Source organism: Bidens hawaiensis, unplaced genomic scaffold (assembly GCF_021521415.1).
Source record: "Bidens hawaiensis isolate Kalapana, Puna unplaced genomic scaffold, B.hawaiensis_p1.1 tig00043566_1, whole genome shotgun sequence".
NCBI lineage: Eukaryota > Viridiplantae > Streptophyta > Magnoliopsida > Asterales > Asteraceae > Bidens > Bidens hawaiensis.
Window position 1 is genome coordinate 134042 of NW_027497731.1, and position 10873 is coordinate 144914.

General features: G+C 34.3%; 1 protein-coding gene across 1 annotated transcript; it reads right to left on the minus strand.

Moving 5' to 3' along the window:
* Window positions 1–418: 418 nt before the first annotated feature.
* LOC143594386 (bifunctional TH2 protein, mitochondrial-like) lies at window positions 419–6004 on the minus strand. Its single transcript, XM_077073710.1, has 6 exons — window positions 5654–6004; window positions 4605–4713; window positions 4230–4520; window positions 2432–2849; window positions 1592–1858; window positions 419–1058 (listed from the first exon to the last, which is right to left on the minus strand). The coding sequence occupies exons 1-6, from the start codon at window positions 5845–5847 to the stop codon at window positions 649–651; spliced, it is 1689 nt and encodes a 562-aa protein (XP_076929825.1). The 5' UTR covers window positions 5848–6004; the 3' UTR covers window positions 419–648.
* Window positions 6005–10873: the final 4869 nt, after the last annotated feature.

Genomic DNA, 10873 nt, shown 5'->3' on the forward strand with positions numbered 1-10873 from the left:
TAGGTTATGTAAAAAAAAATGTGAATATAAAATATTTGAAAGAAATTGAACCCTTATCAACTACGGTCAACTAACGGTAGATGTTAAACTGAGCCCGCCGTGAAAACGTGTGGGTTCAACATGCGCAATTTAGTTTTCAGGGATTAATGGTGTGCCTGACAAAATTACATAGGGAGGCAAATCACATTATTATTTATTGGTAGGGTATTTGTGAGATCCTTTTATCTACCACAAATTCTTGCAATTTAAAAAAAATAACATATATGTAATGTCAATTGTCAAACCCTTTAAAATGATAAGAGATACAAAAACACTAAACAAAAGAACAAGCATGTTAAGAAAAATGGATCCTTTTGTACATTGCATACAACAATGTTTATACAATTCAAGAAACCACTTACAAATTACAATCCAAATCTCCAAACCCGAAAACCAAAACCGTAAAACGTTTTTACGGTTAGTTTTTTTTACAACGAGGGCGGCGGCCCTCTTAAATATTCAAGGCTCAAGCCTTAGCCATTACTAATAATCTGGCTACAAACCTTATAAATTAGTACATTACCACTCATTGTTACTCTCCATTAGTAAATATACACTTCTTTCTTTATATGTATTTTTTATTTTATTTTATTCTTTTATTTGGGGATGTCACTTATATACACCCAAAATGAAAGCATGAATCTCAGCCCAACTAGAAACTGTGTAAAGGGTACCCGAAAGACCCTTCCAACTAGGCGAACCGCCTTCGATTAACTCTCTTTGTTTTTTTACTAAACCCGAAAATAATGGGACGAATGAAAAACCGAACAAACCTCCAAGTTTTTTAATATTAGCACTTGGTGATATAACGATCCCGATATCTGCTTTTAAAAGACAAAGCAGATCTTCAACCGAACCGCCAATGTAAACCGATAAGTTAGGACCATTGTTGGTACATATATTGTTGAAAGTTTGAAGCTTTTCGATGGGAGACCGAACTTTTTTCAAGATTTCACCGGTTGATATTGATTCATCGAAAAGTAACTCGTTCGAGTGCACGTTTGGGAATCTTGAATCTCCTGTTTGATCAAATGAGATTAGTCATTTATATAAGAAGAGTAAACTGAGGTTTGTCCAAATCTGCGGTTTTAGTCTAATGGTTTCAAATTTGTGATTTTCGTCCCCGTGGTTTCATTTCACCTGCAATCAAACCCGTATTCATTAACCCCTTTAAGTCTGGTCGTTAAACCCATCAGCGTGCCCTTTACGTGAAGGGCAATTTTGTCCTTTTTTCCCCAAGTACACCGCAGCCCGTCACGTGAGGGGGGCTTGCGAATTACGGCTGGGGTTTATTTGGGGAGAAAAATGACAACAACGCCCCTCACGTGAGGGGCACGCTGATGGATTTAACGACCAGACTTAACGGGGTTAATGAATTCGGGTTTAATTGCAGGTGAAATGAAACCACAGGAACGAAAATCGCAAACTTGAAACTATTGGGCTAAAACCGCAGATTTGGACAAACCACAGGGACAAAAACCGCAGTTCACTCATATAAGAAAGTATGCAATCTTTTTAGAATAAAAAAAAACACACACACACACGCACAAACCTGAGTTGAAAGCGGACCGAATGAGATCACCAGACCAACAATATGAAAGTATATGGGCATCAACTGCAACATTCTCTTGTTTTTCAATTTCTCTAAAGAATTCAAGACAACCATCTTGAAAGATCAAATGTTCAGCAGCCCATGTAATGTCATCCATATGCAATCCTTTCAATACACCCGAGTTATCCACTTTTAAATTTGCCACCTTTTCAAGATCAGATAACGGCCCGAGTGCGTTACACAGCCTTTCAAAGTCGAATTCTGTGGCTGCCCAACAAAAATAAAACAAAATTTAAGATTTTATAATAATATTACTAAATACCAATTAAAAGTACGTGATTTATCATTTATGGCACAACATGAACAAACGTAACACAAAATTTGCACGTTTGGGTTTAGTCTAAATGGGTTTGGGTAGAACCTGCAAACCCGTTTAGCTAAACGGGTTGTGCCCATGTTGAACCGGGCGGGTTTGTGGGTTGACCGGATTAACCATTTATTTCTTTATCTAAAATGTGTTTATGTAATAACTTAAAACTATTTGGGATTTTTATGTCAAAATTATAAAGTTTTAAGTAAATCGGCATATTCTAAACATAATTTTTTTTGAAATATATAAATATTATGTGGATTAAAATTCAAAAGTAATTATATGCATGAAAATTATTAAACAAAATTCTTTCCCAGGCTAAACGGACCGTGTTCATGTAATCATGTCAACCAGGAATACGTGTGTCGTGTTTAGGTTCATGGGCATGACACGATTATCATGTACGTTTAATATTTTTGGGCTCAACCCGCGAACACGACTCTGCAAATATGATTTAAAATACATGATACCTTTTTCACTAAGCATGATGTTGTCAATACACTTTTCATATTTTTCAACATATTGACTATGAAGACCACTCCAAACATCCCGAAGATTATCCAACGACGGTCCATCACCACCGGATTCATACCCGCTCGAATTTACAGTTTTTGATGATTTAATAATTGCCACATCAGCAAGAAGTGCACCGGAATCAACAACACTGCATGTCATGTCAAAACCACTGCATATTAAAACACTGTGTTCATCGTTTCCGTGAGCTTGGTACAAGGGTACAACAGTGTTTTGGGTGATTGGTTGTGATGAGAAAAAATCTACTTGAAGCTTCATTGCTTTGTGGTAGATTGTTTCGACAAACTGAAGCTCTTCGCTGGTCAACGATACGGTCAACTTATCTAAAAGTTCTTCAATTTGGTATGCAGAATCCTAAAATTGTAGCAAATATAGCATAAGATACAAGTTGTCTTAATTGGTTCATGATAGAGGAATTTAGTGTAAAACTTGGAGCAACACCAACTTGAAGGACCCGAATGGTTAATACGAAAAGTACAAGGGTGGTATAGAAGATCTCAAGGGGCGGTCTGGTGGAGATCCAAAGTTCAGGGACCAAGTTGAATAACTTGGTGTCATAGTTATCTTTTATTTATTATTAAATAAATTAGAAGTCTAGTTTAATTATGTTTCCTAGTTTGAGTAGGATTAGAATTGTGGGAGTTATATAAACCCATCATTAGTTTTCTTTTGGTAGAGTAGAGAAGAGTAGAGAGAGTAGAAAGTATTTGTTCTTATTTCTTATTAATTAAAAGAGTCACATAAACGTTTTATGCAAAATCGTGTTTGGTGTTCTTGATTCACTTGTCTAAGGTTTAACATTTAGAGGTGGCTATTTGACCTGTTTACTTACGAATGGGTTGAATGCGAGCACCCAAAGTCTACTTTTAGTTCATACAACTTCCTATTCGTCTTATTCAAATATTTGGATCAGTGGTGTCAAACGAGCCAAGCTCACCTAGGCTCGAGTTCGAATCGTTTAGCTTACTAGAGCTCGAGCCTGAGTTCAGCTCGTTTTGAGCACCGATTTTTACACTCAAGCACGGCTTGCGTTTGAGGTTTCGTGGTCGGTACGGTACGGTACTATACGATTCTGTTTGGTACCAGTATTTACCAAATTTCTGCATTATGGTACTGGTAATAAACCGAGCATATTCGGTACCAAGTGTTTGAGAAATTCAGGATCGATACAAGTATGATACCGAGCTCCTCTAAACTTTACTACATCAATTGCATTGAACCAGCTTGTTAGTAGTTTTTCAAGTGTGAACTTGGCTCAGTTATTTTATAGAAATTTATAATTTTAATTTTTATACATACATAATGTATACTATTTAGTTAATATATCATAAATTTATAGATAACAATTATATATATAATAGGCTCGTTTAGGCTTGCGAGCCAGTTTGAGCTCGATAAGTGAAACTCAGAATTGGACTCGTTTACTAAACAAGCTAACTATAGCCTCGGGCTCGATTCGAGCTTTTAGAAAGCTGATCTCGGGTGTCTCGCAGTAGTGACTATAGTTTTTGAACAACAACAATCTCATTAATTATTTACACAAAGTTTTGAAAAATCAAAAAGTGTTCAACTTGTGTTGTGTTTTACTATTTTATCTCAAACGGGTCAAATAAAAAGGCCTAAAAAGGTTAAACGGAGCACATTGACCCGTTCGCTGACCACTTGGCACACTCAACTTGTTACACTAATCTGTTAGAAACCCCCATGAATAATATTAATAACAATGAAACAAACCTCGAATTTTTTAGAAGCGAGACTATCGATCCACTTTTTGTAAAGATGATTATTTTCATCGGGTTCAAGAACCGCTTGTATCTCCTTACTCAAAAAAGATTGAATCCTCATCGAAGGCGCCATTGCAGCAAGTGCATATGCAGAAAGCTTAGTTTTTTCAAACGGGGTCGCAAATTTCCCGGGAAACTTTTCTCTAACCGACTCACCCGAGGCTGCTGCCAGCAAGAAATCTGTGTATTTGATCATTGCACGGTCCGAAATGTTCCCTGCTGGAAGCTCAAATCCCCATTCCTATGTGGTTAATATTTAAAAACTCAAATTATATACAAATAAATACATCTTTTGTAATTTAGAAAATAAAATTTGGGATCATACTTGGACAATTGATTTGAACATAGTCATCTTTTTTAATACTCTTTTTCTAATCTTTCTTATCACAGCCTTGTCATCATCATCATCTGAGCATTCTTCTGCCATCTCAAACCTAAAGTTCAAAAATTTCATAGTAATCAGATGCATGCTTGAAGAAGTAACGATAAGATTAACAAGGGTGTAAATGAGCAGAGCTGCTCGTGAACTATTCAAGATGGGCTCGTTAAAAACTCGTATCCAGACAAGCTTGCTAGAGCTTTTATTAAGGCTCGAAAATAAACTAGCTTGAGCCTGAGCTACACATATCGAGTTCAAGCCGGCTCGTAAGCCTAAACAAACATTTTATTTATATAACTTGTATTTAAATAATAACTATTGGTGGTATATATAAACATATAACAAAAATAATTATACAACATATATTTTAGTATATTAAAATTTATAATAAAAAATAAATACGCGAATAATTATAAATAGGATGGATACTTTGAAAACTCATTTGAGTTGTGAGGACTCGAAAAACTCCATGTAACAATATATTTTTTTAAAAATCATATGTTATGTGTAAGTTTTATTTACGAAAATAAAAAAAATTATGTGGATCAACTTCGGGCATAGGTGTAATGAGTATGTAAACGTTCGTTACAATTACGCAAATTACATTATTCACGCATATATGCAAACATTCTAACACACCTATTTTAATAGTAGATTCACATATTTTTTTATTCTAGTAGATGTAACTTACATACAATATATATATGAAAAAAAATTATCACTAAGTTCTCACAACCAAGTAAGTTCTCAAATGATGTCAATATTCCCAACTATAAAACATATACAAATAAAATAATTAAATAAATACCGGATAACAAACTAGCCAAGCTCGAGCACGGGCCCACGTTTGAGCTTTAGAAATATAGCTCTAAACAACCCGAGCTCAAGCCCAAGCCCAAGCCCTCTTAGACTAAAACAAGCCGAGCTCGAGCCTAAACGAAGATCTTGAAAGATACAAGAAAACGAGCTCGGCTTTGATTAACAGACAAACTTACGCTTCAGCTGAAGCTTCAAGAAAACGAAGATCTTGAAAGATACAATGAAGGAAAGAAGCAGAATCCAACTTCCCAGATGCTAATGATAATATGTAAGGAGTATATATCGCGAAAATCGACTCGTTTGTTGATTTCTTCCACAAACTCTGAGCGATCCCGCCTTCGTCTCCGATCATTAAATTTAATCCCCCCATTTTCAGTATTCACAAAAATCAAGATTTTTGATCAAAAAAGTGAAAAACTTTATCTTTGATAATTTGATGAATTGGATTAAAACCCACGTCAATTAATGCAATTGAATTAGTGGGTACAAGTTGAAATTTCAATTAATCAAACCAATTAATCAAATTCAATTAAATTGGATTGCGATTGGAAAGCTTAATTTCAAGATTTTGAAATATTGATATAAATTTAGGGTCAGTTGGATGAATATATGTTTGGATTAGAAGTGGGTTGAAGGGTTTTATGGATTATATTAATGTGGGTCAAGTTCCGACATAGGAGACTCGTGAAAAGAGAGTCGTTGGTTGTTAATGGTGGCAAAATCAAAGTCAATGATTTTGACTTTTGAATAGAACACGGGACGGACGAAGTCATGCCGCATGCGTACGATGTTTGTATTTAACTTTTACTAGTCAAAGACTATATGCTATATACAATGGGACCTTTTTTTTTGTTTTATTATTATTTAAAAAAATTCGATTTGATCCCTCATCATTTGCAAAGACGAGACATATGCGGTTTATTATAATGGGTCTAGTTTTAAATACAATTAATAATTCTAAGTGAAGAAGAATATCTTGATACGAATAATTCAATAATCAATACTATTACTGGAGGAAGGTTTTTTGTATAATCACTCTCCAGCGTAAGGATATGTATTAGCTTTTTCTTAAGAGTTTGAGAGCAACAGTACCAACTACCAAAGAATGGGAGAACATGGATGTATCTATTTTTACTTTGTTGTATTTATAGAGATAGGAGATAGGGATGATACTATTGATGACGTGGTCTCCTTTATCAGCAACGGGCTTGATGACTTGTGATACTACTATCGACCTTTTATTTTATCTCATTGGTTGATCGTAAATATTCTCTCTCCTTTAGAGGACCATATAAGATTTATATTATTAAATTAAAATGCTATTTGGGCTATTGCTATTGGATCGGGTTATTTTAATATATTTTTAATATGGGTTTTCCGGCCCATTATTCTTAACTAGGTAACTACCTCGATACCTTTTTCTTAACAAACTAGTTAATATAATAGTCAAAGGTTGAACACAGGATGTAATTAGCACGAGATGATTTTGTCTTACATGCCAGGTTATTTGTACAACTAGAAATGAAAAGCTATTGGTTCGTAATAGAGATAAACAGATTCAGTATTGGTACCGATTAGTACTGATATTGAATTCGGTATCTAATCGGTAACAATTTTTGAATTTTCGGTTGTACCGATATTTACAGAATTTATACATGAAATACCGGTATGGTACCGAACATTTCGGTACCAATACCATTACTATATATTATCAAATTTCAGGATCGGTACATTTGTCGTCCCGAACTCATCTCTAGTACCCAAGCTAATTAAGGTTTCTTGTTTGTGTAATTATACGATATATTTTAAATTTTTAATGTACTTTAGTCTCTAGCTACCTGTTTGCTTTTATCTTAATTAAATTATTTTCATCCTTTGAAATTGGAAACTAATGCTTTTAAGATTAAAATTGAAAATGAGCAGTTCACTTTATTTTGTTATATCTATTTATGCATAAAAAAACACGTAAATTCTTTAATTAAAGAAGGTAATTGATTGCAAAGATGGTGGGTGGGATATGACAGCCACCAAAGTTAAGCCTAAACCCGTGACACAGTGACTTGTGCTTATGTAAATACAATAATATTAAAAATAATCTGATGTTATTTTAGTCTAAAAACTCTAATCATATATGAATTATATTTGATCGAGTTTGCAAAGTTCCAATTCATCACGTATCGGACATTGCACTAAATGAACACCGTTGATGACTTAAAACAATTATGAGTCCAAATGTGTTAGGAACAACCCGAAAATTATAATTTTTATAAAAAATTTAGTACAGTAATAAATTACAAACTTATTTTAAAATTTTGAATTCGTGAAAATTAGAAAAATAGGCGAGTATCGTACGAGCCCGAAACTAACTTTCACCAAAATTCAACTTCTTTAGCTCGTATTAAAGGAAATTTAAATCGCTTCCAAATATCCAATTCCCATAACTCATAAAGATCGTGTGACTTGTTAAAATCCGCTAAATGTTAAACCGGAAACTTAAAGACTTGTTTAAAACCCATATTTTTACCAAAAACCTTTCAAAACCTTTTATTAAACCAATCAAAACTATACACCCACCCTCATTGTGTCCTATAGTTTTACATGCAAACTCATGATAGCTATGTAGTGTGTTGTATAAGCTATCTCTTTGCCAAGATATCCTAAACCTTTTATGTTCTTCCACCTTGATAACCTACACACCCACTTCATCACTCTACTATTTCTCCTTGCTTTAAGCCTTTAAATATCGACTGCCACCACCACACCTCCCATCATCATTTTCACTCTCTAAACACACACAAACTCTTCACTCTCTCTTGCTCTCTCTCCAAGGTAAAATTTATTTATGGATTCAAAAATGGAAAATGTATGTGTGTGTGTGTGTGAACTCTTTGATCATTGATTCTTAAATTCTTGATGATGAACATGCATATATGCTTAGAGGATATGCATGTGTGTTTTGATGAATAAATTTTGCTTATATGAATTATTTGATAAGGTTTTAAGATTTGGCGTTCTTAAGTTGTAAAAATAGTAAAGTGAGTTTAGATTTTTGAGGGAGAGAAGAGTTTAATATTTTTTTGTGGTAAAATGGATTGTGATTGATTCTTGATTATTGATTAGGTTCATGTTAGAATTTTATATGCATAGTGTGATATCTAGATAATGTTGAAATGATTCTTTACCTTTAATGTGAATTATGTAAGTAAAATTAATATAAACTTAGATAGTTAAAAAAACTTGAAAATCTTATAAGATGGATTGATAGAATATGAAAGATATATTGACCATTGATAACGTTTAATTAAAAGGTATGCATTAGTGTTTTTTTAAAGTATTATAACTAGTTAAAAATATTTATATTCGTATATCAAAAGGATGATATGTCTGAAACAGAAACTTTGATTGATAAAAAAAAACTTGAAAAACTCTAGTTATAAGATTGATTGATAGAACGGAAATGTTGACTTTCATGTTGGACTTGTAATTATAATGAAAGCGTGTAGAATAACACGTGTAATTCTACACGTGTAAAAACTCTGATGGCTTAATAAATTTCATCTTATGTTTTTGAAATGTAAATTTTAATATGATTGGCTGAAACGACATCTATCACCACCCCAAAATGACTTAGCCCAAAGTCTTCTACTTCTTAATTAATGTTTTCGGGTGTGACAGAATTTGTTATCAAAATGTTATTTTACCAAGCACTAAGTTACTTGTCAGAGATGTCTCCACCCAAGACTATTATTGACCCGATCGACTTAGATAATGAAGTTGTGGAGGTACCCTCACCAGTCATCACACCCCTTCAGCCCGCAATTATTACTACTACTACTAAACCTGCTTCCATGACTCAGGGTATGCACGAACCAGCTCAGGTGAATAACCGCAAAAGGAAACAACCAGCCACACCTGAGACTAAGTCATCTGAATCACACATCCCACCTAGATATCAAACCCCGGTTGTGGCTCCCTCTACTCGTTACATTCGTTGTCGGGGCATCCCACCTAGATATCAAACCCCGGTTGTGGCTCCCTCTACTCGTTACATTCGTTGTCGGGGCATCCCACCTAGATATCAAACCCCGGTTGTGGCTCCCTCTACTCGTTACATTCGTTGTCGGGGCATCCCACCTAGATATCAAACCCCGGTTGTGGCTCCCTCTACTCGTTACATTCGTTGTCAGGGCATCCCACCTAGATATCAAATCCCGGTTGTGGCTCCCTCTGCTCGTTACGTTCGTTGTCAGAGTGAATTATTAACAGCTCCCTCTGCTCGTTACGTTCGTTGTCACTTGTCAGAGTGAATTATTAACAACGAGACGCATACTTATGGACTATATGACAGAGAGGTTGATAGAGAGCGAGGCCCGGATGAACCAGTTTGCGGAAGAGAGGTTGTTTGGGTTGTAGTTGTATTTTGTTTATGTATGTGGTAGCCACTCTTGGCCTTTTAAGTATATTAGGTTGGAAAATTTAAATATTTAGGTGTAGTGTGTGTTACACCCAAATTTTGTATGTTTTTGGAACTCTATGTAATTTTCCACCTAGAAATATTATCGTTAATGTTATGGTTAGATTATGATGAATGTATTTCCCTTATATATGTATGATCATTATAACAACTACATTATCTATTTGGTAAAAAGAGAACATGCCACCAAGAACTTGGAGAGGCGTCGCATGTAATATTCGTTAATTTTCAACCTGAAACCCGACCTGTTTTAGAATAGTGGTATAATTTGATGATATTTTAGTCTGACTTGCTTATTTATAGTCAATACTTAATAATTTAATGATATTTTAATCTGACATATTTATTTAGTCGAGCGTATTATAAAAAAAAAATTCATTAAACTTATCCAATTAGCTTCTCATTGATGGATTGTTTCATCGAGATCCAATTCAAATCATGACATTTTCTAGCTTGTTCTTAAATGGACCTCTTTAATCTTCGTAGAAAGCATTAGAGGAAGGGATGCTTCACTCATGTGATGTAAGCCAAGTTTTACCAATTATATATTGCTTTTATCATTTACAATTTTAACTACTCTAAATCACCTTAATCAAAGGCAAAACTCATCTCAACTACTTTAAAACTAAAAGTAACTATAATAATAAAAATGATTGGGCAGGTAAATATTGAAGACTCACTAATTATCATATACTAGTACCATGTTGCACTACCCAATTAAGGTACCGTTAGTAGACGGAGGTACTCCTCTCATTAGTGAACTACTACTCTAGAGAGGGATCCGAATAATACATCTTCCCCGTAGATTTATTTAACTTGCATATATGCATGCCGTATTAATACGTCTAAATATAAGTTAATATCATATATACTATAATATAACTTAACGTTCTTAACGAAAGATCATGTCATGAATGGTGTC

Coding starts and splice junctions, on each gene's coding strand:
- LOC143594386 (XM_077073710.1), bottom strand. CDS start 5,847: ATGGGGGGATTAAATTTAATGATCGGAGACGAAGGCGGGATCGCTCAG. Junction 4,521..4,604: donor TGTTCAAATCAATTGTCCAA/GTATGATCCCAA, acceptor TTAACCACATAG/GAATGGGGATTTGAGCTTCC. Junction 2,850..4,229: donor TCGCTTCTAAAAAATTCGAG/GTTTGTTTCATT, acceptor CTACAATTTTAG/GATTCTGCATACCAAATTGA.